Source organism: Anomaloglossus baeobatrachus, chromosome 11, assembly GCF_048569485.1.
Source record: "Anomaloglossus baeobatrachus isolate aAnoBae1 chromosome 11, aAnoBae1.hap1, whole genome shotgun sequence".
NCBI lineage: Eukaryota > Metazoa > Chordata > Amphibia > Anura > Aromobatidae > Anomaloglossus > Anomaloglossus baeobatrachus.
Window position 1 is genome coordinate 189,670,583 of NC_134363.1, and position 25,555 is coordinate 189,696,137.

Sequence of the window (25,555 nt, forward strand, 5' to 3'; positions counted from 1 at the left end):
CCCAATAGACGGTTGCAGTAGCAGAGAATATCCACCAGAGGGGAGCAGAGCTCCATATTCCCTATAATCAGTTGCAGTAGCAGAGAATATCCACCAGAGGGCAGCACACCTCGATATTCCCTATAATCAGTTGCAGTAGCAAATAATATCCACCAGAGGACAGCACAGCTCCAAATTCCCCATAGGCAGATGTTGTAGCAGAGAACATCCACCAGAGGGCAGCATTATTATTATTTATTATATTATTTATAGACGGTTGCAGTAGCAGAGAATATCCACCAGAGGGCAGCACAGCCACATATTTGCTATAAGCCTCTGCAGTTTCCGGTATCAGTCAGTAGAGGTTTTCGCCGTTGCAGGAGGTTTGTCCCCGGCGGCTCCCGTACTGTGATGTCGGCTCTCAGCGCTGGATGAATGCGGCAGTCTCGCAGGTAACTGACACGTTGTACAGTCTGAAGCGACACAAGACGCAGAGAGAGCGCAGCCTGCGACACCTCTGCACCCACACAGGCAGCTGCAGGACAGACACAAGGTGACGGGTAACCATGGCAACTGCACAATGTGACAATACCCGGAGCAATGGACAGACAGTGACACAAAACGCAGCAACATACGTATGAGAGTGCGAAACGCAGCAACACACGGACGACAGCGTGAAACGCAGCAACACACGGGCAATGACAGCGCGAAACGCAGCAACACACGGACGACAGCGTGAAAACGCAGCAACACACGGACAATGACAGCGCGAAACGCAGCAACACACGGACGACAGCGTGAAAACGCAGCAACACATGGGCAATGACAGTGCGAAACGCAGCAACACACAGACGACAGCGTGAAATGCAGCAACACACGGCCGACACAGCATGAAACGCAGCAACACACGGCCAATGACGGCGTGAAACGCAGCAACACACGGCGCGAAACGCAGCATCACACGGCCAATGACGGCGCGAAACGCAGCAACACACAGCCAATGACGGCGCAAAACGCAGCAACACACGGACGACAGCACGAAACGCAGCAACACACGGGCAATGACAGCGCGAAACGCAGCAACACACGGACGACAGCGTGAAAACGCAGCAACACACGGACAATGACAATGTGAAACACAGCAACACATGGGCAATGACAGTGCGAAACGCAGCAACACACAGACAACAGCGTGAAATGCAGCAACACACGGCCGACACAGCATGAAACGCAGCAACACACGGCCAATGACGGCGCGAAACGCAGCAACACACGGCGCGTAACGCAGCAACACACGGCCAATGACGGCGCGAAACGCAGCAACACACAGCCAATGACGGCGCAAAACGCAGCAACACACGGACGACAGCGCGAAACGCAGCAACACACGGGCAATGACAGCGCGAAACGCAGCAACACACGGACGACAGCGTGAAAACGCAGCAACACACGGCCAATGACGGCGCAAAACGCAGCAACACACGGACGACAGTGTGAAAACGCAGCAACACACGGCCAATGACGGCGCGAAACGCAGCAACACACAGCCAATGACGGCGCGAAACGCAGCAACACACGGCGCGAAATGCAGCAACACACGGCCAATGACTGCGCGAAACGCAGCAACACACGGCCAATGACGGCACGAAACGCAGCAACACACGGACAATGACGGCGCAGAACACACAGCACAACAGCCAAAGTGACACCCACACCAACACACAATGCGATACAATGTGAAACGCAGCGCAACACACGACACCTCACCCCATGGCGCACGGACACTACACCCTGCTCTCAGTCGGGTGGATTCTGCTGTTTCTGACGAGATCCACCAGATTCCTGGCCCTCGGGGTTGAGGTCCCCCGATCACTCCTGCTGTCGCGCTCTGCTCTGTGAGGCGCTGCGGCTCTGCATAGTGTGAGGGGATAGGGGAGATGATGCGAGGTGCAGAACGTTTCCTAATACACAGTAACGTCTCCTCACCGCACCCGGTGACCGCGCCTCGGGCCGTATTACTGGCGGCTCCTGTGACTGGTGCATCACTCATTAGTCACTGACTAATGTTCTGGGGCTGCGGAGGACGTACGTTGTGGCTGCGGTGCAGAGATGGACGTACCAGTATCTTGTGGATCTGACCAGTTACAGGCCAGTATGGGACCCGAGGTCACCAGTGAGTGCACATGGAGAAGGTGATGCCCAGAGGACGCGCTCCTGACGAGGACGATCCTGCTCCAAACTGTGGCGACTTCTGCCGCAGATTCGCCGTCTGTCTCACAGCGTCAAAAAGTGACTTAATCCCCTTCCTGGTGTCCACGGAAGTGGCGTCTCGGGTGCGTGGCGCGGGCGCAGGAGGCTCCTGTGATGCCACTTGCTGCTGATTAACCGTTTAGATGCCACTGCCGGTCTCTGGCAGATACGAGGTGCGTGTGAGTGGCGCAGTCATTGTGGTGCAGATCACGGCCCCCGGCGACTCGGCTACAGACCGCTGATGGTTTGTTGTGGCAACCGCCAGTGTGGGGCTCACATGGAGTGACCCCCGGCCCCCACAGGCCACTGTCACAGGAGATCAGTCTTGTATATAGAACAAGCGAGCGCATGCGCAGCCCCCGACACCAGCGACAAGTTAATGGAAACCATTGTAAGGTTTTCGTCCCCCCTCCCTCTCAGGAGCGCTGGATCCCAGGCTCCCCCAGATGAGAGGTGACCCCCCCCCCCCCAGATGTCCCCCAGATGAGAGGTGACCCCCCCCCCCGACGTCCCTCAGATGAGAGGTGACCCCCCCCGACGTCCCTCAGATGAGAGGTGACCCCCCCCGACGTCCCTCAGATGAGAGGTGACCCCCCCCCGACGTCCCTCAGATGAGAGGTGACCCCCCCCCCCCCGACGTCCCTCAGATGAGAGGTGACCCCCCCCCGACGTCCCCCAGATGAGAGGTGACCCCCCTGACGTCCCCCAGATGAGAGGTGACCCCCCTGACGTCCCCCAGATGAGAGGTGACCCCCCCTGACGTCCCCCAGATGAGAGGTGACGTCCCCCTGACGTCCCCCAGATGAGAGGTGACCCCCCCCTGACGTCCCCCAGATGAGGTGACCCCCCCCTGACGTCCCCCAGATGAGGTGACCCCCCCTGACTTCCCCCAGATGAGGTGACCCCCCCTGACTTCCCCCAGATGAGGTGACCCCCCCCCCCTGACGTCCCCCAGATGAGGTGACCCCCCCTGACGTCCCCCAGATGAGGTGACCCCCCCCCTGACGTCCCCCAGATGAGGTGACCCCCCCCCTGACGTCCCCCAGATGAGGTGACCCCCCCCCTGACGTCCCCCAGATGAGGTGACCCCCCCCTGACGTCCCCCAGATGAGGTGACCCCCCCCCTGACGTCCCCCAGATGAGGTGACCCCCCCTGACGTCCCCCAGATGAGGTGACCCCCCCCCCCTGACGTCCCCCAGATGAGGTGACCCCCCCCCCCCCTGACGTCCCCCAGATGAGGTGACCCCCCCTGACGTCCCCCAGATGAGGTGACCCCCCCTGACGTCCCCCAGATGAGGTGACCCCCCCCTGACGTCCCCCAGATGAGGTGACCCCCTCTGACGTCCCCCAGATGAGGTGACCCCCCCCTGACGCCCCCCAGATGAGAGGTGACGCCCCCCGATGTCCCCAAGATGAGAGGTGACGCCCCCCCCAACGTCCCCCAGATGAAAGGAGACCCTTGACATCCTCCAGATGAGAGGTGACCCCCCCCGATGTCCCCAAGATGAGAGGTGACCCCCCCCTTGATGTCCCCAAGATGAGAGGTGACACCCCCCAACGTCCCCCAGATGAAAGGAGACCCTTGACATCCTCCAGATGAGAGGTGACACCCCCCCCCCCCCGACGTCCCCAAGATCGGGAGTTATTGATACACGTGCCGCACACTCCGGTCACTGCACGGTTCGGCCGGACCGCTCCCATCGGCCCTTCTTGTGCCCCGTTATTTTATTGTTGGGAGCAGAGTATAGGGACTTCCACTGCGGACCCTCTGTGTTTGAGTTGTACAAGGACCCTCGCTGCGGACCCTCTGTGTTTGGGGTGTACAGGGACTCCCGCTGCGGACCCTCTGTGTTTGGGGTGTACAGGGACCCTCGCTGCAGACCCTCTATGTTTGGGGTGTACAGGGACCCCCGCTGCAGACCCTCTGTGTTTGGGGTGTATAGGGACCCCCGCTGCGGACCCTCTGTGTTTGGAGTGTATAAGGACCCTCGCTGCGGACCCTCTGTGTTTGGGGTGTACAGGGACCCCCGCTGCGGCCCCTCTGTGTTTGGGGTGTACAGGGACTCCCGCTGCGGACCCTCTGTGTTTGGGGTGTACAGGGACCCTCGCTGCAGACCCTCTATGTTTGGGGTGTACAGGGACCCCCCGCTGCAGACCCTCTATGTTTGGGGTGTATAGGGACCCCCGCTGCGGACCCTCTGTGTTTGGGGTGTATAAGGACCCTCGCTGCGGACCCTCTGTGTTTGGGGTGTACAGGGACCCCCGCTGCGGACCCTCTGTGCTTGGGGTGTGCAGGGACCCCCGCTGCAGACCCTCTGTGTTTGGGGTGTGCAGGGACCCTCGCTGCGGACCCTCTGTGTTTGAGGTGTATAGAGACCCCCGCTGCGGACCTTCTGTGTTTGGGGTGTATAGGAACCCTCGCTGCGGACCCTCTGTGTTTGTGGTGTATAGGGAGCCCCGCTGCAGACCCTCTGGGTTTGGGGTGTGCAGGGACCCCCGCTGCGGAATTTCTGGGTTTGGGATGTACAGCGACCTTTGCTGCAGACCCTCTGAGTTTGGGGTGTATAGGGACCCTCGCTGCGGACCCTCTGTGTTTGGGGTGTTTAGGGACCCCCGCTGCGGACCCTCGGTGTTTGGGGTGTACAGGGACCCACGCTGCGGACCCTCTGTGTTTGGGGTGTATAAGGACCCTCGCTGCGGACCCTCTGTGTTTGGGGTGTGCAGGGACCCCCGCTGCAAACCCTCTGTGCTTGGGGTGTGCAGGGACCCCCGCTGCAGACCCTCAGTGTTTGAGGTGTGCAGGGACCCCCGCTGCAGACCCTCTGTGTTTGGGGTGTGCAGGGACCCCCGCTGCAGACCCTCTGTGTTTGGGGTGTGCAGGGACCCTCGCTGCGGACCCTCTGTGTTTGAGGTGTATAGAGACCCCCGCTGCGGACCTTCTGTGTTCGGGGTGTATAGGGACCCTCGCTGCGGACCCTCTGTGTTTGTGGTGTATAGGGAGCCCTGCTGCAGACCCTCTGGGTTTGGGGTGTGCAGGGACCCCCGCTGCGGAATTTCTGGGTTTGGGATGTACAGCGACCTTTGCTACAGACCCTCTGTGTTTGGGGTGTATAAGGACCCTCGCTGCGGACCCTCTGTGTTTGGGGTGTACAGGGACCCCCGCTGCGGACCCTCTGTGTTTGGGGTGTGCAGGGACCCCCGCTGCAGACCCTCTGTGTTTGGGGTGTGCAGGGACCCTCGCTGCGGACCCTCTGTGTTTGAGGTGTATAGAGACCCCCGCTGCGGACCTTCTGTGTTTGGGGTGTATAGGGACCCTCGCTGCGGACCCTCTGTGTTTGGGGTGTATAGGGAGCCCCGCTGCAGACCCTCTGGGTTTGGGGTGTGCAGGGACCCCCGCTGCGGAATTTCTGGGTTTGGGATGTACAGCGACCTTTGCTGCAGACCCTCTGAGTTTTAGGTGTATAGGGACCCTCGCTGCGGACCCTCTGTGTTTGGGGTGTTTAGGGACCCTCTGTGTTTGGGGTGTTTAGGGACCCCCGCTGCGGACCCTCGGTGTTTGGGGTGTACAGGGACCCACGCTGCGGAATTTCTGGGTTTGGGATGTACAGCGACCTTTGCTGCAGACCCTCTGTGTTTGGGGTGTATAGGGACCCCGCTGCGGACCTTCTGTGTTTGGGGTGTTTAGGGACCCCCGCTGCGGACCCTCTGTGTTTGGGGTGTCCGCCCTGTCCCATCTCCTTTGCATCCTAGTTTTCCTGCTGCTGACGGGTGTGAATACTTTGTGTAAACTTGCACTTTGCCTGTCAATAAGAACAATAGTTGGTAAACAGATAAGCGGGGTCTGGGGGTCCGGCCAGTTGCTTTATGGCGCTGTGAAGCGGCAGAAGCTGGACTTTTCTTCAAGGATAAATTGAATGACCTTTGCTTCTTCTCCTCAGACTCGAGCGTCCTCCGCCCCCGGGACTGACACCAGCTCACAATCTAACGGGGAAGACCCCTCGGCCGTGCAGGACTCTGGGAAAGCTGGGTGACGCCTGTGTGCCGCGTGTATGGGGCATTGTCCGGCCTCTGTGTGCTCAGCTATCACCTCTGTCGGAAACACGAAGCAGCTGCTCCATAAAACCGGTTCTCGCCGCTGCCTGGTGATGGAACCGCAGCCTTATAGAGGCGCCATGGTAACGCCTCGAGCCACCCAATCACAGCATGGAGATTTCTCTGCCGTTTTCCGCGCCGCTCGCGGTCGCTGCGTTCACACGTTACATCACATCCTGGATTTTCCAGATTTCAGTGTAATAAATGAGCGCAGCTCCTGGTGAACGATCCCCGGCGGCCAGCGCCGCTCATCGCTGCAGATCAGCGTCACACACAGTCTCCGGCGGTAACCGCGTCCGTCCTATGCCGCGTACAGCAACGTCTGTGGAGACCACGTCCATGTGACCTGGGAACAACAATCCGCCAGGTTTCGCTTTCTTGTGACGTTGCTGGTGGCAGTTTGGCGCCATTCAACCCGACTTTGGGCAGCGTCCGCCGCCGCCATTATCCATACACAATAAATGGACTCTCGTCTCCTTAATGTTCCTGGCAGCTACGCCGCAGCCGTGAGGCAGCCACGTTTGCCACGTCGGACAATTCCCGAGGGCGGGTCACGCTTTGTGCTACGTCAGACCCTGAAACTGAGCCTGAAATGTGGCGGGCAGCCGCTGCGGCACGACCGGATCGGGGTGTATTCAGGGGGTCCGGACCCCGGGATTCTCCACAATTGTCTTAACAGGAAAGAGACGTGACCGCAGCGTCTGAACGAGCCCTCGGTGTGACGGGGGCCGCGCGTCTTACTCTGGGGGCGGCCATGGTGCTGGGCTCCTCACTCACGGGGGGGGGGGGGGGAGGTCGCAGCTTTAAGTAGTAGAGAACAGGCTGCGGGTGCTGCCCCCGATGAGGTGTCCCCTCCCCCCATCCACGGACGCTCGGCTCCTCTTACATCACCTCCTAGATAAACCTGAGCGGTGACTATTGGGCACAACACAACCTGAGCGCACAGCTGCGGGGACGCCACATCCGAGTCCTGCAGGGGTACGTCATGTGCATTAGATTGTCAGCTCTTGTGCCGCAGGGTCTGTGATGGAGGACGGGTCCCTTCTATTACTGGGGTCACTCGTGAGTACATTAGATTGTCAGCTCTTGTGCCGCAGGGTCTGTGATGGAGGACGGGTCCCTTCTATTACTGGGGTCACTCGTGAGTACATTAGATTGTCAGCTCTTGTGCCGCAGGGTCTGTGATGGAGGACGGGTCCCTTCTATTACTGGGGTCACTCGTGAGTACATTAGATTGTCAGCTCTTGTGCCGCAGGGTCTGTGATGGAGGACGGGTCCCTTCTATTACTGGGGTCACTCGTGAGTACATTAGATTGTCAGCTCTTGTGCCGCAGGGTCTGTGATGGAGGACGGGTCCCTTCTATTACTGGGGTCACTCGTGAGTACATTAGATTGTCAGCTCTTGTGCCGCAGGGTCTGTGATGGAGGACGGGTCCCTTCTATTACTGGGGTCACTCGTGAGTACATTAGATTGTCAGCTCTTGTGCCGCAGGGTCTGTGATGGAGGACGGGTCCCTTCTATTACTGGGGTCACTCGTGAGTACATTAGATTGTCAGCTCTTGTGCCGCAGGGTCTGTGATGGAGGACGGGTCCCTTCTATTACTGGGGTCACTCGTGAGTACATTAGATTGTCAGCTCTTGTGCCGCAGGGTCTGTGATGGAGGACGGGTCCCTTCTATTACTGGGGTCACTCGTGAGTACATTAGATTGTCAGCTCTTGTGCCGCAGGGTCTGTGATGGAGGACGGGTCCCTTCTATTACTGGGGTCACTCGTGAGTACATTAGATTGTCAGCTCTTGTGCCGCAGGGTCTGTGATGGAGGACGGGTCCCTTCTATTACTGGGGTCACTCGTGAGTACATTAGATTGTCAGCTCTTGTGCCGCAGGGTCTGTGATGGAGGACGGGTCCCTTCTATTACTGGGGTCACTCGTGAGTACATTAGATTGTCAGCTCTTGTGCCGCAGGGTCTGTGATGGAGGACGGGTCCCTTCTATTACTGGGGTCACTCGTGAGTACATTAGATTGTCAGCTCTTGTGCCGCAGGGTCTGTGATGGAGGACGGGTCCCTTCTATTACTGGGGTCACTCGTGAGTACATTAGATTGTCAGCTCTTGTGCCGCAGGGTCTGTGATGGAGGACGGGTCCCTTCTATTACTGGGGTCACTCGTGAGTACATTAGATTGTCAGCTCTTGTGCCGCAGTCCAGATCTTGACCCCCGCAGTTGATTATTGTTGTGAATTTGCTGTTTTTAAAAAGACAGGACATATCAGTTCCAGGACGTCTCATCTGCCGCTGAGTCCGGACGTTCCCGTGTGACGGTCGTGATATTTGTGATGTTTTCTCTACTCTGTAATCCCTGACTCTGCTAACAATACACGGGGTGTGGGCTTTGTGTTTGGGGTAATCCAGAGCTGCACTCATCACCTGCCGCCACACCCCCTTCATCTGCTACCGCACCCCCATCGTCCTCCACCGCGTCCCCATCGTCCTCCGCCGTGTCCCCATCGTCCTCCGCCGCGTCCCCATCGTCCTCCGCCGCGTCCCCATCGTCCTCCGCCGCGTCCCCATCGTCCTCCGCCGCGTCCCCATCGTCCTCCGCCGCGTCCCCATCGTCCTCCGCCGCGTCCCCATCGTCCTCCGCCGCGTCCCCATTGTCCTCCGCCGCGTCCCCATCGTCCGCTTGAACGTAAACACATGAATTTCACGTTCACTGACAGCAAGCTGAGATCGAGAGTATTGGAGGATTGCAGGAGTCGTGTGAGCAGATTTACTTTCCTGCAGCCACGTTTTTCCGTGCGTGGCACATCTGGCTGTGATCTAGGACTCGGGTCCTGGGCTGCGGCTGTCGGGGCATGCTGGGAGTTGTAGTTCTCTGAGCGGCTGCTGTTCTTGTCCTTGCAGGGTCTCGATGATCTGAGCGTTTGCTCCGTCAGGACGTGACCGGCAGAGAGAGGTAAACACCGCTGCGGGAAGAATGTCACTAATGTGCAGAGCGTCCGGAAAGTTTGTGTACGGGGCGGCCACTTCCCGACTCCCGCCGGCGCTGCCATGGTGACGCCTGCCCTTCTCCAGTCACCGCGGTCTGGGAAACAATCACTTTCTTAGCACAAAGACTTATTTTTTTTTTCCATCTTTTTATATTTTCACTTTGTGGAGGTCACAGGTGAGATCCCGCCGGGGAGAGCAGGCTGGAGGTGGGATCCCGCCGGGGGGCAGGCTGGAGGTGAGATCCCGCCGGGGAGAGCAGGCTGGAGGTGGGATCCCGCCGGGGGGCAGGCTGGAGGTGAGATCCCGCTGGGGAGCGCAGGCTGGAGGTGGGATCCCGCCGGGGGGCAGGCTGGAGGTGAGATCCCGCCGGGGGGCGCAGGCTGGAGGTGGGATCCCGCCGGGGGGCGCAGGCTGGAGGTGAGATCCCGCCGGGGGGCGCAGGCTGGAGGTGGGATCCCGCCGGGGGGCGCAGGCTGGAGGTGGGATCCCGCCGGGGGGCGCAGGCTGGAGGTGAGATCCCGCCGGGGGGGCAGGCTGGAGGTGAGATCCCGCCGGGGGGCGCAGGCTGGAGGTGAGATCCCGCCGGGGGGGCGCAGGCTGCAGGTGAGATCCCGCCGGGGGGGCGCAGGCTGCAGGTGAGATCCCGCCGGGGGGCGCAGGCTGCAGGTGAGATCCCGCCAGGGGGCGCAGGCTGCAGGTGGGATCCCGCCGGGGGGCGCAGGCTGCAGGTGAGATCCCGCCGGGGGGCGCAGGCTGCAGGTGAGATCCCGCCAGGGGGCGCAGGCTGGACGTGGGATCCCGCCGGGGGGCGCAGGCTGGAGGTGAGATCCCGCCGGGGGGCGCAGGCTGGAGGTGAGATCCCGCCGGGGGGCGCAGGCTGCAGGTTTCCATTAGGCGGGAGTGTGTCCTCCTGCTTTACTCCACTTTTCTAGGGCCCAGATTTTCCACCCCGAGTCCTCTCATGTCCCGGCCACCGTGAGTCTCCAGAGCCAAGGACCATCGTTGAGGACATAGGGGGAATTAGTGGAAGGATAAGGGGGAACTAGGTTCCAGACAGGAGGAAGCAGTGGACTGGGAGGAGATTGTGCGGATATTTGGGGGGTGTGTATGGTGCGGATATTTTGGGCTGGGGGTGGCGGTGTATATGGTGCGGATATATGGGGGGGTGGCGGTGTGTATGGTGCGGATATTTGGGGGGGTGTATGGTGCGGATATTTGGGGGGGGGTGTATGGTGCGGATATTTGGGGGGGGGTGTATGGTGCGGATATTTGGGGGGGTGTATGGTGCGGATATATGGGGGGGTGGCGGTGTATATGGTGCGGATATATGGGGGGTGCATGGTGCGGATATTTGGGGCTGGGGGTGGCGGTGTGTATGGTGCGGATATTTGGGGCTGGGGGTGGCAGTGTGTATGGTGCGGATATTTGGGGGGTGTGTATGGTGCGGATATTGGGGGGGGTGGCGGTGTGTATGGTGCGGATATATGGGGGGGGTGGCGGTGTGTATGGTGCGGATTGCAGTGCGGTGCGTGTGGCGGTGTATATGATGACCCCCGCCGCGGTAATCTTGGTGTTTTCCGCAGACTCTTGGCGGTAACGCTCCGTCTTCTCTCGCACAGTTGATGGCTTCTGCTCTGCACCTGAAGTCGGAGAGGCTGACGCTGATACAGGACGGAATCCCCCCATCCAAGAAGCCCAGGTAAGAGGCCGCTCATCATATCAACCTGCAGGGGGCCAAATAGTGCGGCTACACTGTGATCTCCCCCACCTGCGGTGTTACTGTATTCCCCTCTGCTGATGGAGACAGAATGAGGATATTATCAAAGTCATGGAAAGTCCAAACGATTCTTCTCCCAAATGAGAAATGTCCCCCCCCTTCACACACCCCCCCCCCGATATGTATTACCATACATTGTGGTGACGGTACAACATGTCAGCACTATATAGCAGTAGTAAGGTACTGTATGGTGATGTAATATCATGTAAACACTATATGTCTGTAATATACAGTAGGATATATTATCTTGCAAGGCTATGGCAGTATTATTGGTGTAATGTATGATAATGATTAATCATGTCAGCACTATAGGGCAGTATTATTAGGGCAGTGTGTAGGGATGGTAAAGCATGTCAGCACTATAGGGCAGTATTATTAGGGCAGTGTGTGGGGATGGTAAAGCATGTCAGCACTATAGGGCAGTATTATTGAGGCACTGTGTGGGGATGGTATGTAATGTCAGCACTATAGGGCAGTATTATTAGGGCAGTGTGTGGGGATGGCAAAGCATGTCAGCACTATAGGGCAGTATTATTAGGGCAGTGTGTGGGGATGGTAAAGCATGTCAGCATTATAGGGCAGTATTATTGGGGCACTGTGTGGGGATGGTATGTAATGTCAGCACTATAGGGCAGTATTATTAGGGCAGTGTGTGGGGATGGTAAAGCATGTCAGCATTATAGGGCAGTATTATTGGGGCACTGTGTGGGGATGGTATGTAATGTCAGCATTATAGGGCAGTATTATTGGGGCACTGTGTGGGGATGGTATGTAATGTCAGCACTATAGGGCAGTATTATTAGGGCAGTGTGTGGGGATGGCAAAGCATGTCAGCACTATAGGGCAGTATTATTAGGGCAGTGTGTGGGGATGGTAAAGCATGTCAGCACTATAGGGCAGTATTATTGGGGCACTGTGTGGGGATGGTATGTAATGTCAGCACTATAGGGCAGTATTATTAGGGCAGTGTGTGGGGGTGGTAAAGCATGTCAGCACTATAGGGCAGTATTATTGGGGCACTGTGTGGGGATGGTATGTAATGTCAGCACTATAGGGCAGTATTATTAGGGCAGTGTGTGGGGATGGTATGTAATGTCAGCACTATAGGGCAGTATTATTAGGGCAGTGTGTGGGGATGGTATGTAATGTCAGCACTATGTGGTGCAGCCTTATCACCCCAATTCTCAGCATTACATGCACAGACTTTTGGGGAGAACCCAATAAGTCTCTGATGATGACCATTAGGGGACCCCCCAATAATATCCTACAGGCAGGACATATTAACCCCTCCAGCCCCACATCCCTATCTTGCATGTGTCTCGGTGAGTAAAGGTCCAGTCACACTAAACAACTTACCAGCGATCGCAACAACGATAGGGATCGCTGGTAAGTTGCTAGGAGGTTGCTGGTGAGATGTCACACTGCGACGCTCCAGCGATCCCACCAGCAACCTGACCTGGCAGGGATCGCTGGAGCGTGGCTACACGAGTTGCTGGTGAGCTCACCACAGCAACCAGTGAAGAGCGCCGCGTGGAAGATGCTGCGCTTGGTTACTAAGGTAAATATCCGGTAACCAACCCGATATTTACCTTGGTTACCAGCGCACGGAGCTACACGTGCAGAGAGCAGGGAGCAGCGCACACTGAGCGCTGGCTCCCTGCTCTCCTAGTACAGCACACATCGGGTTAATTAACCCGATGTGTCCTGCATCTACATGTGCACAGAGCAGGAGCCGGCACTGACAGTGAGAGCGGCGGACGCTGGTAACGAAGGTAAATATCGGGTAACCAAGGACAGGGCTTCTTGGTTACCCGATGTTTACCGTGGTTACCAGCGTCCGCAGAAGCCGGCTCCTGCTGCCTGCACATTAGTTGTTGCTGTCACACACAGCGATCTGTGCTTCACAGCGGGACAGCAACAACTAAAAAATGGCCCAGGACATTCAGCAACAACCAACGACCTCACAGCAGGGGCCAGGTTGTTGCTGGATGTCACACACAGCAACATCGCTAGCAACGTCACAAAAGTTATTGGTTAGCAGCGATGTTGCTGTGTGTGACGGGGCCTTAATGCGGTGACCTAATGAGATGACAAAACCTCCGGCTCCGGATCATTGTCTTCATCTTTGCTGCTTTGCACAAGTTAAAATGACACCAGCGACCGCCTGAGCGAGGATTCGTGCCCCCCCGGCCGGCAGTCCCTGCCAGACCCCACTAATGTCAGCTCCTTCCCAAACCGAAGAGGCAGACCCCCGCCCATATAAATCCATAACCCTCTAGAAGAACCCCAGCCTAATTTGAGGAAGCGGACGACTGATCCCCAAACTAACCCCTGCCAAATCTGCGGGAGCAGCGCCCCTCCGAGTCTGCGGGAGCAGCGCCCCTCCGTGTCTGTGGGTTGTGTCTGGTATCGCAGCTGCGCTCCGTAGCAGTGAGCAGAGCAGGCTGCAGTACCACACGCGGCAGTGGAGGGGGGGGGCGCTGGTTTTCCAGTCCTGAACGCCCCATTTCAGTGGTTACTGCTGTTTGTTCCTCCTTCACTTGTTGATCTGATGATGTCATCATCTTATGTCATAAACTACATGTGATGTCACTTCCTGCTGGATATGGCGCAGGGTCATACCATCATCATGTGACGGGGGTGGAGGGGAGCACAATGCCGGGTACTAGTCTCATCAGACCGGAGTTTATATTTTCCAGGAAACTTTTACCGAGCCTAAAGACCAAGAGGCCCCAGGAACTGGTCCTGGTGATCGGAACCGGTATCAGTGCGGCTGTAGCACCACAAGTCCCAGCACTGAAGTCCTGGAAGGGGTTAATTCAGGCCCTGCTCGATGCGGCTAACGACTTCGACCTCCTAGAAGAAGAAGAAAGCAAGAAATTCCAGAAATGTCTCCATGAGGACAAAAATCTGATCCATGTGGCCCACGACCTCATCCAGAAACTGTCACCGGTCAGTGCTGGGGGCCATCATGTGTGATGTGGGGGGGTCACCGGTCAGTGCTGGGGGCCATCATGTGTGATGTGGGGGGGTCACCGGTCAGTGCTGGGGGCCATCATGTGTGATGTGGGGGGGGGGGGTCACTGGTCAGTGCTGGGGGCCATCATGTGCGATGTGGGGGGGGGGGTCACCGGTCAGTGCTGGGGGCCATCATGTGTGATGTGGGGGGGTCACCGGTCAGTGCTGGGGGCCATCATGTGTGATGTGGGGGGGGGTCACTGGTCAGTGCTGGGGGCCATCATGTGTGATGTGGGGGGGGGGGTCACCGGTCAGTGCTGGGGGCCATCATGTGCGATGTGGGGGGTTCCCGGTCAGTGCTGGGGGCCATCATGTGCGATGTGGGGGTCACCGGTCAGTGCTGGGGGCCATCATGTGCGATGTGGGGGTCACCGGTCAGTGCTGGGGGCTATCAAGTGTGATGTGGGGGGGTCACCGGTCAGTGCTGGGGGCCATCGTGTGTGATGTGGGGGGGTTCCCGGTTAGTGCTGGGGGCCATCATGTGTGATGTGGGGGGGTTCCCGGTCAGTGCTGGGGGCCCTCATGTGCGATGTGGGGGGGGGGGGGGTCACCAGTCGGTGCGGTGTGCTGAGGGCGATGGTGGTGGGGGGTCACCTTTCGGTGCGGTGTGCTGGGGGCGATGGTGTGTGATGTGTGAGGGTCACCTTTCGGTGCGGTGTGCTGGGGGTGAAGATGTGGGGGTCACTGGTCGGTGCGGTGTGCTGGGCTGGGGGCGATGGTGTGTGATGTGGGGGGTCACCGGTCGGTGCGGTGTGCTGGGGGTGATGATGTGGGGGTCACCGGTCGGTGCGGTGTGCTGGGGGCGATGGTGGATGATGTGGGGGTCACCGGTCGGTGCGGTGTGCTGGGGGTGATGTGGGGGTCACCGGTCGGTGCGGTGTGCTGGGGGCGATGGTGTGATCTTGTGGTCTCCTCTCTTGCGTTCTGTTTGTGACCTGTTTCTCGCTCTCTCCTTCCTCGCAGCGCACCAGCAATGTCCGCTCCACTTTCTTCAAGGACTGTCTCTATGAAGTCTTCGATGACCTGGAGTCAAAGATGGAGGACTCTGGGAAGCAACTCCTCCAGTCCGTGCTGCAGCTGATGGAGCACGGCGCACTGGTCCTGACAACCAACTTTGACAACCTCCTGGAGATCTACGCCGTTCATCAGGGAAAGCAACTTGAATCCCTAGACCTCACCGACGAGAAGAAGGTGAATCACAGCGGCCATGTGTGATTATATACTGGTTATATTCTGGCGGCCAGTGTGGGGATACGTCTCTTCTACCGGAGCGGCTGGCGCTGGGGTGCCGCGGTTGTTCCCGGAGCGGCTGGCGCTGGGGTGCCGCGGTTGTTCCCGGAGCGGCTGGCGCTGGGGTGCCGCGGTTGTTCCCGGAGCGGCTGGCGCTGGGGTGTCGCGGTTGTTCCCGGAGCGGCTGGCGCTGGGGTGTCGCGGCTGTTCCCGGAGCGGCTGGCGCTGGGGTGCCGCGGCTGTTCCCGGAGCGGCTGGCGCTGGGGTGCCGCGGCTGTTCCCGGAGCGGCCGGCGCTGGGGTGCCGCGGCTGTTCCCGGAGCGATCTGTAATATCTCGTCTACTTTTGTACCAGGTGCTAGAATGGGCTCAGGAGAAGAAGCAGCTGAGCGTCCTGCACATACACGGCGTCTACACCAACCCCAGCGGCATCGTCCTGCACCCGGCTGGATACCAAAACGTCCTCAGGAACACCGAGGTCATGGTGAGCTCACACCTACCCTCTGCTGAAACACTCTGTGCTGCCAGCACCTTCCATGTTCTCTGAAACTACCTCTCACCAGTGCAGTACACATCTCTCCTGACATACTCTGTGCTGCTTTCCCATCACATGATCCTTCCTGTTTGTGGTATTATGTGTTCTGTGTAAGAGACATTGTATATTGTGAGCAGGACCCTCGCTCCCCCTCATCTCTGTCCCCGTATCTCCTCATACATTGTAGATTGTGAGCAGGACCCTCGCTCCCCCTCATCTCCGTCCCCGTATCTCCTCATACATTGTAGATGGTGAGCAGGACCCTCGCTCCCCCTCATCTCTGTCCCCTGTATCTCCTCATATATTGTAGATGGTGAGCAGGACCCTCGCTCCCCCTCATCTCTGTCCCCTGTATCTCCTCATATATTGTAGATTGGGAGCAGGACCGTCGCTCCCCCTCATCTCTGCCCCCTATCTCCTCATACATTGTAGCTGGTGAGCAGGACCCTCGCTCCCCCTCATCTCTGTCCCCTGTATCTCCTCATACATTGTAGATTGTGAGCAGGACCCTCGCTCCTCCTCATCTCTGTCCCCTGTATCTCCTCATACATTGTAGATGGTGAGCAGGACCTTAGCTCCCCCTCATCTCTGTCCCCTGTATCTCCTCATACATTGTAGATGGTGAGCAGGACCCTCGCTCCCCCTCATCTCTGTCCCCTATATCTCCTCATACATTGTAGATGGTGAGCAGGACCCTCGCTCCCCCTCATCTCTGTCCCTTGTATCTCCTCATACATTGTAGATGTGAGCAGGACCCTCGCTCCCCCTCATCTCTGTCCCCGTATCTCCTCATACATTGTAGCTGGTGAGCAGGACCCTCGCTCCCCCTCATCTCTGTCCCCTGTATCTCCTCATACATTGTAGCTGGTGAGCAGGACCTTCGCTCCCCCTCATCTCTGTCCCCTGTATCTCCTCATACGTTGTAGATGGTGAGCAGGACCTTCGCTCCTCCTCATCTCTGTCCCCTGTATCTCCTCATACATTGTAGATGGTGAGCAGGACCTTCGCTCCCCCTCATCTCTGTCCCCTGTATCTCCTCATACATTGTAGATGGTGAGCAGGACCCTCGCTCCCCCTCATCTCTGTCCCCTGTATCTCCTCATACATTGTAGATGGTGAGCAGGACCCTCGCTCCTCCTCATCTCTGTCCCCTGTATCTCCTCATACATTGTAGATGGTGAGCAGGACCCTCGCTCCTCCTCATCTCTGTCCCCTGTATCTTCTCATACATTGTAGATTGTGAGCAGGACCCTCGCTCCTCCTCATCTCTGTCCCCTGTATCTCCTCATACATTGTAGATGGTGAGCAGGACCCTCGCTCCTCCTCATCTCTGTCCCCTGTATCTCCTCATACATTGTAGATGGTGAGCAGGACCCTCGCTCCTCCTCATCTCTGTCCCCTGTATCTCCTCATACATTGTAGATGGTGAGCAGGACCTTCGCTCCCCCTCATCTCTGTCCTCTGTATCTCCTCATACATTGTAGATGGTGAGCAGGACCCTCGCTCCTCCTCATCTCTGTCCCCTGTATCTCCTCATACATTGTAGCTGGTGAGCAGGACCCTCGCTCCCCCTCATCTCTGTCCCCTGTATCTCCTCATACATTGTAGATTGTGAGCAGGACCCTCGCTCCCCCTCATCTCTGTCCCCGTATCTCCTCATACATTGTAGATGGTGAGCAGGACCCTCGCTCCCCCTCATCTCTGTCCCCGTATCTCCTCATACATTGTATATTGTGAGCAGGACCCTCGCTCCTCCTCATCTCTGTCCCCTGTATCTCCTCATACATTGTAGCTGGTGAGCAGGACCTTCGCTCCCCCTCATCTCTGTCTTCTGTATCTCCTCATACATTGTAGATGGTGAGCAGGACCTTCGCTCCCCCTCATCTCTGTCCCCTGTATCTCCTCATACATTGTAGATGGTGAGCAGGACCCTCGCTCCCCCTCATCTCTGTCCCCTGTATCTCCTCATACATTGTAGATGGTGAGCAGGACCCTCGCTCCCCCTCATCTCTGTCCCCGTATCTCCTCATACATTGTAGATTGTGAGCAGGACCCTCGCTCCCCCTCATCTCCGTCCCCGTATCTCCTCATACATTGTAGATGGTGAGCAGGACCCTCGCTCCCCCTCATCTCTGTCCCCTGTATCTCCTCATACATTGTAGATGGTGAGCAGGACCCTCATCTGTCCCCGTATCTCCTCATACATTGTAGATGTGAGCAGGACCCTCGCTCCCCCTCATCTCTGTCCCCGTATCTCCTCATACATTGTAGATGGTGAGCAGGACCCTCGCTCCCCCTCATCTCTGTCCCCGTATCTCCTCATACATTGTATATTGTGAGCAGGACCCTCGCTCCTCCTCATCTCTGTCCCCTGTATCTCCTCATACATTGTAGCTGGTGAGCAGGACCTTCGCTCCCCCTCATCTCTGTCTTCTGTATCTCCTCATACATTGTAGATGGTGAGCAGGACCTTCGCTCCCCCTCATCTCTGTCCCCTGTATCTCCTCATACATTGTAGATGGTGAGCAGGACCCTCGCTCCCCCTCATCTCTGTCCCCTGTATCTCCTCATACATTGTAGATGGTGAGCAGGACCCTCGCTCCCCCTCATCTCTGTCCCCGTATCTCCTCATACATTGTAGATTGTGAGCAGGACCCTCGCTCCCCCTCATCTCCGTCCCCGTATCTCCTCATACATTGTAGATGGTGAGCAGGACCCTCGCTCCCCCTCATCTCTGTCCCCTGTATCTCCTCATATATTGTAGATGGTGAGCAGGACCCTCGCTCCCCCTCATCTCTGTCCCCTGTATCTCCTCATATATTGTAGATTGGGAGCAGGACCCTCGCTCCCCCTCATCTCTGCCCCCTATCTCCTCATACATTGTAGCTGGTGAGCAGGACCCTCGCTCCCCTCATCTCTGTCCCCTGTATCTCCTCATACATTGTAGCAGGTGACCAGGACCCTCGCTCCCCCTCATCTCTGCCCCCCTATCTCCTCATACATTGTAGCTGGTGAGCAGGACCCTCGCTCCCCCTCATCTCTGCCCCCCTATCTCCTCATACATTGTAGCTGGTGAGCAGGACCCTCGCTCCCCCTCATCTCTGCCCCCCTATCTCCTCATACATTGTAGCTGGTGGCAGGACCCTCGCTCCTCCTCATCTCTGTCCCCTGTATCTGTTCATACATTGTAGATTGTGAGCAGAACCCTCGCTCCTCCTCATCTCCGTCCCTTGTATCTCCTCATACATTGTAGATTGTGAGCAGGACCCTCGCTCCTCCTCATCTCCGTCCCCTGTATCTCCTCATACATTGTAGCTGGTGAGCAGGACCCTCGCTCCTCCTCATCTCCGTCCCCTGTATCTCCTCATACATTGTAGATTGTGAGCAGGACCCTCGCTCCCCCTCATCTCTGTCCCCTGTATCTCCTCATACATTGTAGATGGTGAGCAGGACCCTCGCTCCCCCTCATCTCTGTCCTCTGTATCTCCTCATACATTGTAGCTGGTGAGCAGGACCCTCACTCTCCCTCATCTCTGTCCCCTGTATCTCCTCATACATTGTAGATGGTGAGCAGGACCCTCGCTCCCCCTCATCTCTGTCCTCTGTATCTCCTCATACATTGTAGATGGTGAGCAGGACCCTCACTCTCCCTCATCTCTGTCCCCTGTATCTCCTCATACATTGTAGATTGTGAGCAGGACCCTCGCTCCCCCTCATCTCCGTCCCCTGTATCTCCTCATACATTGTAGATTGTGAGCAGGACCCTCGCTCCCCCTCATCTCTGTCCCCTGTATCTCCTCATACATTGTAGATGGTGAGCAGGATCCTCGCTCCCCCTCATCTCTGTCCCCTGTATCTCATACATTGTAGATTGTGAGCAGGACCCTCGCTCCCCTCATCTCTGTCCCCTGTATCTCCTCATACATTGTAGCTGGTGAGCAGGACCCTCGCTCTTCCTCATCTCTGTCCCCTGTATCTCCTCATACATTGCAGCTGGTGAGCAGGACCCTCGCTCCCCCTCATCTCTGTCCCCTGTATCTGCTCATACATTGTAGTTTGTGAGCTGGACCCTCGCTCCCCTCATCTCTGTCCCCTGTATCTCCTCATACATTGTAGCTGGTGACCAGGACCCTCGCCCCCCTCATCTCTGCCCCCCTATCTCCTCATACATTGTAGCTGGTGAGCAGGACCCTCGCTCCCCCCCTCATCTCTGTCCCCTGTATCTGTTCATACATTGTAGATTGTGAGCAGGACCCTCGCTCCCCCTCATCTCTGTCCCCTGTATCTCCTCATACATTGTAGATGGTGAGCAGGACCCTCGCTCCCCCTCATCTCTGTCCCCTGTATCTCCTCATACATTGTAGATGGTGAGCAGGACCCTCGCTCTTCCTCATCTCTGTCCCTTGTATCTCCTCATACATTGTAGCTGGTGAGCAGGACCTTCGCTCACCCTCATCTTTGTCCTCTGTATCTCCTCATACATTGTAGCTGGTGAGCAGGACCCTCACTCTCCCTCATCTCTGTCCCCTGTATCTCCTCATACATTGTAGTTTGTGAGCAGGACCCTCGCTCCTCCTCATCTGTCCCCGTATCTCCTCATACATTGTAGCTGGTGAGAAGGACCCTCGCTCCCCCTCATCTCTGTCCCCTGTATCTCCTCATACATTGTAGATTGTGAGCAGGACCCTCGCTCCCCCTCATCTCTGTCCCCTGTATCTTCTCATACATTGTAGATTGTGAGCAGGACCCTCGCTCCCCCTCATCTCTGTCCCCTGTATCTCCTCATACATTGTAGATGGTGAGCAGGACCCTCGCTCCTCCTCATCTCTGTCCCCTGTATCTTCTCATACATTGTAGATTGTGAGCAGGACCCTCGCTCCCCCTCATCTCTGTCCTCTGTATCTCCTCATACATTGTAGATGGTGAGCAGGACCCTCGCTCCTCCTCATCTCTGTCCCCTGTATCTCCTCATACATTGTAGCTGGTGAGCAGGACCCTCGCTCCCCCTCATCTCTGTCCCCTGTATCTCCTCATACATTGTAGATTGTGAGCAGGACCCTCGCTCCTCCTCATCTCTGTCCCCTGTATCTCCTCATACATTGTAGATGGTGAGCAGGACCTTCGCTCCCCCTCATCTCTGCCCCCCTATCTCCTCATACATTGTAGCTGGTGAGCAGGACCCTCGCTCCCCCCCTCATCTCTGTCCCCTGTATCTGTTCATACATTGTAGATTGTGAGCAGGACCCTCGCTCTTCCTCATCTCTGTCCCTTGTATCTCCTCATACATTGTAGCTGGTGAGCAGGACCTTCGCTCACCCTCATCTTTGTCCTCTGTATCTCCTCATACATTGTAGCTGGTGAGCAGGACCCTCACTCTCCCTCATCTCTGTCCCCTGTATCTCCTCATACATTGTAGTTTGTGAGCAGGACCCTCGCTCCTCCTCATCTGTCCCCGTATCTCCTCATACATTGTAGCTGGTGAGAAGGACCCTCGCTCCCCCTCATCTCTGTCCCCTGTATCTCCTCATACATTGTAGATTGTGAGCAGGACCCTCGCTCCCCCTCATCTCTGTCCCCTGTATCTCCTCATACATTGTAGATGGTGAGCAGGACCCTCGCTCCCCCTCATCTCTGTCCCCTGTATCTCCTCATACATTGTAGATGGTGAGCAGGACCCTCGCTCCCCCTCATCTCTGTCCTCTGTATCTCCTCATACATTGTAGCTGGTGAGCAGGACCCTCACTCTCCCTCATCTCTGTCCCCTGTATCTCCTCATACATTGTAGATTGTGAGCAGGACCCTCGCTCCCCTTCATCTCTGTCCCCTGTATCTCCTCATACATTGTAGATGGTGAGCAGGACCCTCGCTCCCCCTCATCTCTGTCCCCTGTATCTCCTCATACATTGTAGATTGTGAGCAGGACCCTCGCTCCCCTCATCTCTGTCCCCTGTATCTCCTCATACATTGTAGCTGGTGAGCAGGACCCTCGCTCTTCCTCATCTCTGTCCCCTGTATCTCCTCATACATTGCAGCTGGTGAGCAGGACCCTCGCTCCCCCTCATCTCTGTCCCCTGTATCTGCTCATACATTGTAGTTTGTGAGCTGGACCCTCGCTCCCCTCATCTCTGTCCCCTGTATCTCCTCATACATTGTAGCTGGTGAGCAGGACCCTCGCTCCCCCCCTCATCTCTGTCCCCTGTATCTGTTCATACATTGTAGATTGTGAGCAGGACCCTCGCTCCCCCTCATCTCTGTCCCCTGTATCTCCTCATACATTGTAGATGGTGAGCAGGACCCTCGCTCCCCCTCATCTCTGTCCCCTGTATCTCCTCATACATTGTAGATGGTGAGCAGGACCCTCGCTCTTCCTCATCTCTGTCCCTTGTATCTCCTCATACATTGTAGCTGGTGAGCAGGACCTTCGCTCACCCTCATCTTTGTCCTCTGTATCTCCTCATACATTGTAGCTGGTGAGCAGGACCCTCACTCTCCCTCATCTCTGTCCCCTGTATCTCCTCATACATTGTAGTTTGTGAGCAGGACCCTCGCTCCTCCTCATCTGTCCCCGTATCTCCTCATACATTGTAGCTGGTGAGAAGGACCTTCGCTCCTCCTCATCTCTGTCCTCTGTATCTCCTCATACATTGTAGATGGTGAGCAGGACCCTCGCTCCTCTTGGTTTATGTTGCATTTTGTTACCTTGTAATGTCTTTGTCTGTTCGTGTCCCCCCTGAATTGTAAAGCGCTGCGGAATATGTTGATGCTATAGAAATAAAAATTATTATTACTTTTATTTTTCCCTGTTACTTTTTCTCTTTATTTTCTTCTTTGCTGCAGAGAGAAATCCAGAAACTCTACGAGACCAAGTCCTTCCTGTTTTTGGGCTGTGGCCGCACCGTGGATGACACCACGTTCCAGGCCTTGTTCCTGGAGGCGGTGAAGCACAAGTCGGACCTGGAGCACTTCATGCTGGTCCGCAGGGAAGACGTGGACGAGTTCAAGAAGCTGCGGGAGAACATGCTGGACAAGGGCATAAAGGTCATTTCTTACGGCACCGAGTACTCCGACCTCCCCGAGTACTTCGAGAGGCTCGCGAACGAGATCTCCACAAAAGGCCGCACAGGTACGGACAGCGCTGCAGCTCATCATCACCACGCGGTGCGGGCTACAGGTGATTCATGCCCAAATCATGGGGACCGGAAATCACTGCTATGGCTGTCTTATACTGCAAAACGAGGGTGTAATGGTATCCAATAACAACCAGCAGAATAGTGAGTGCAGCTCTGGAGTATAATACAGGAGGTAACTCAGGATCAGTAATGTAATGTATGTACACAGTGACTGCACCAGCAGAATAGTGAGTGCAGCTCTGGAGTATAATACAGGAGGTAACTCAGGATCAGTAATGTAATGTATGTACACAGTGACTGCACCAGCAGAATAGTGAGTGCAGCTCTGGAGTATAATACTGGAGGTATGTTAATTAGACGTACTGTAATTATCTAGAAAATGAATCTGCACTACTTGTCGATGCTCTGTGAATATACGGGATATCTGTCCTGATTTGCTTCTCCTTTGTTGTCCATAGTGACTTCCATATATTCGTATAGTGGTCTGTTCTGGCTCTGGGGGTCCTCATTCAGAAGCCCCCAGCAGGCGCTCTTCTTTATGTGCCAGTATTTCTACACCGCAGTACTGTGTCCAGTGTGATGGCGACACGTCTCCTCGCTCATTATCTTCGTAAATACCATTTCCGTCGTCCTCTCCTACATCTATAAAGCGTCATCGTATAATGATATATTCGGACAGTTTCGGGGCTCCGCTTGCTGTCAGTGAATATGAGCCATTGTTTCCGTCCATACTTAATGTCCCATGATGGAGTGAAGTCTCTTCAATGGCAGGAGACTCATTTTTTGGAGGAGCTGAGGATGGAGTCCCCGGATCGCAGCACCTCCGTCGTGTATTAGTGAAGATGCGTTGAGCATTGGTCAGGTCCACCTGGGAGCACAATCCGAGGGGAGAAGATAAACGTCCCCTATATCCAGTATTATCGGGACACTATAGAGCGGTGACATAGCTGAGCGAGGCCGTCAGACGCAGCAGAGCCAAATGTGTTTTAGCAATTTTCAGGATGCGGATCGGGCAGACAGAACCGTCCGTCAGGATGATGAGCAGGAGCAAACGCAAGGCTGGCCTGGAGGAGTGAGGACCGGACTGGTCAGCGGTGGTCCGTGGTGTCCACTCAGGGGGTCCCTCACTGTGTGCAGGAGACAGACGCAGCCGCCTCGTGTGAGCAGCTGCTTCCAGGGGCCCAAGAAGTAAGGGGGGCCACATCTACCTCCAGAGCAGCACAGGTCCTGACACACAGGGGCCACATACTATTCTAGCACAGGCCTTTTCCACCTGTGTCCACCAGTGGGCGCTCCCATATTGAGGAAATCTGGTTGGGCATAGGGGGTCCGTAGAGCCATGGTCTCCGCTGTGCACATATAGTGGTTCCTGGATATCTGGGTGCTCGGACCGGCGAGGCAGTGGCCCCCCCCATCTGCGTAGGGAAGTGATGAGAGGAGGTTTGTTCCGGAGGACAGTCTGTGGAGGTGAGGCTCTGGGTGAGGAGGCTGCAGAGCTGAATATGGAGGATGAGATTACAGCCCAGGTTTCCCCCACCTCAGGACACGTCGGAGGAGTGTCGGACCACCAGACAGACCCTTGTGACTTCTGCCGATCAGTTCTGTCTGATGTTGTGCTCGTTTGTGGCTGATCTTCCCCATACTGTCTGCCACATGTGGATTCCCTGCACATAGCCGGGCAGATTTGGAGGTCAGGGTCTGGGCGAGCTGGGTGACGTCCCCCATGCGGCCTGTAACGGGGGCCTTATTGGTAAAAAGTCTGCATAACACTTGTGAAACCCGACCCCCCCCCCTCCCCCAAACCAATGACATTACTTGATTTTTAAAATCTTCACGTTAACATTTTAGGTCAATCATGTGGTCAAAGCTATGAAGCGGAGGAGTCTTATGAGGTCAGAGGTCAGTTTCTGCCATTTTTCCTTGAAGACCCCAGAACAGACAGTTGTACACAGAGCGATCTGGAACATGGAGTCCTGCCGTCCGTCCCTCCCAAGGTGCCTCAGTCCTTGGACCCGCCGCGCACCAACTGTCACCGGATAACCACTCCACAGCCGCCACTCAGCCACGGGCGGTGGACTCTGGAGGAGCAGCTCAGAAGCTTCACAGCCACGCAGGAAAGATTACGAAAGGGGATCATGACCAAGGTGAACGCGTTACACCTGGACTTGTGCCAGCTCGCAACGGGCGCGGACAGGAACAGCGCCGTGTTCAGGAAAATCCTAAAGGTGGAAATGGAGAGAAACCATCTGCTCGCTCATATGAACGCCAACATCAGCAAACTGTCCGCGAGCTTACACCTGCTCGCCATCCAGCAGAGCGCCAACCACCGGGACGCACAAGCCTTGTGTGACCAGGAGAGGGCAGCAGCCGAGGAAGCGACCGCCAGACTTCCATCCCCTCCTCCATCCCACTACCGCTACTCAATGCGAGCGAGAACAGCGCCCCCTACTGCCTTAAACTACAGCTCAGACCTAAGACCAAAGCCGGCAAAGAGAGGCCGGAAATAAAAGCAACATGAACTGCAGCGAACACTTAGATTTTTCATTAATAGGA

The 25,555-nt window shown here is 56.6% G+C and overlaps 1 protein-coding gene across 3 annotated transcripts; it reads left to right on the top strand.

Moving 5' to 3' along the window:
• The first annotated feature begins 338 nt into the window (after nucleotides 1-338).
• FAM118B (family with sequence similarity 118 member B) lies at nucleotides 339-25,555 on the top strand. Of its 3 annotated transcripts, none has more exons than XM_075329026.1 (8): nucleotides 339-431; nucleotides 9,227-9,278; nucleotides 10,933-11,012; nucleotides 13,769-14,042; nucleotides 15,072-15,299; nucleotides 15,693-15,821; nucleotides 22,710-22,995; nucleotides 24,851-25,555. In XM_075329026.1, the coding sequence occupies exons 3-8, from the start codon at nucleotides 10,936-10,938 to the stop codon at nucleotides 25,507-25,509; spliced, it is 1,653 nt and encodes a 550-aa protein (XP_075185141.1). In that variant the 5' UTR covers nucleotides 339-431; nucleotides 9,227-9,278; nucleotides 10,933-10,935; the 3' UTR covers nucleotides 25,510-25,555. The 3 variants fall into 3 exon arrangements, with proteins under 3 accessions (XP_075185141.1, XP_075185143.1, XP_075185142.1); XM_075329028.1 differs by having other exon boundaries at nucleotides 13,790-14,042; nucleotides 24,851-25,554; XM_075329027.1 differs by lacking the exon at nucleotides 339-431 and adding an exon at nucleotides 464-539.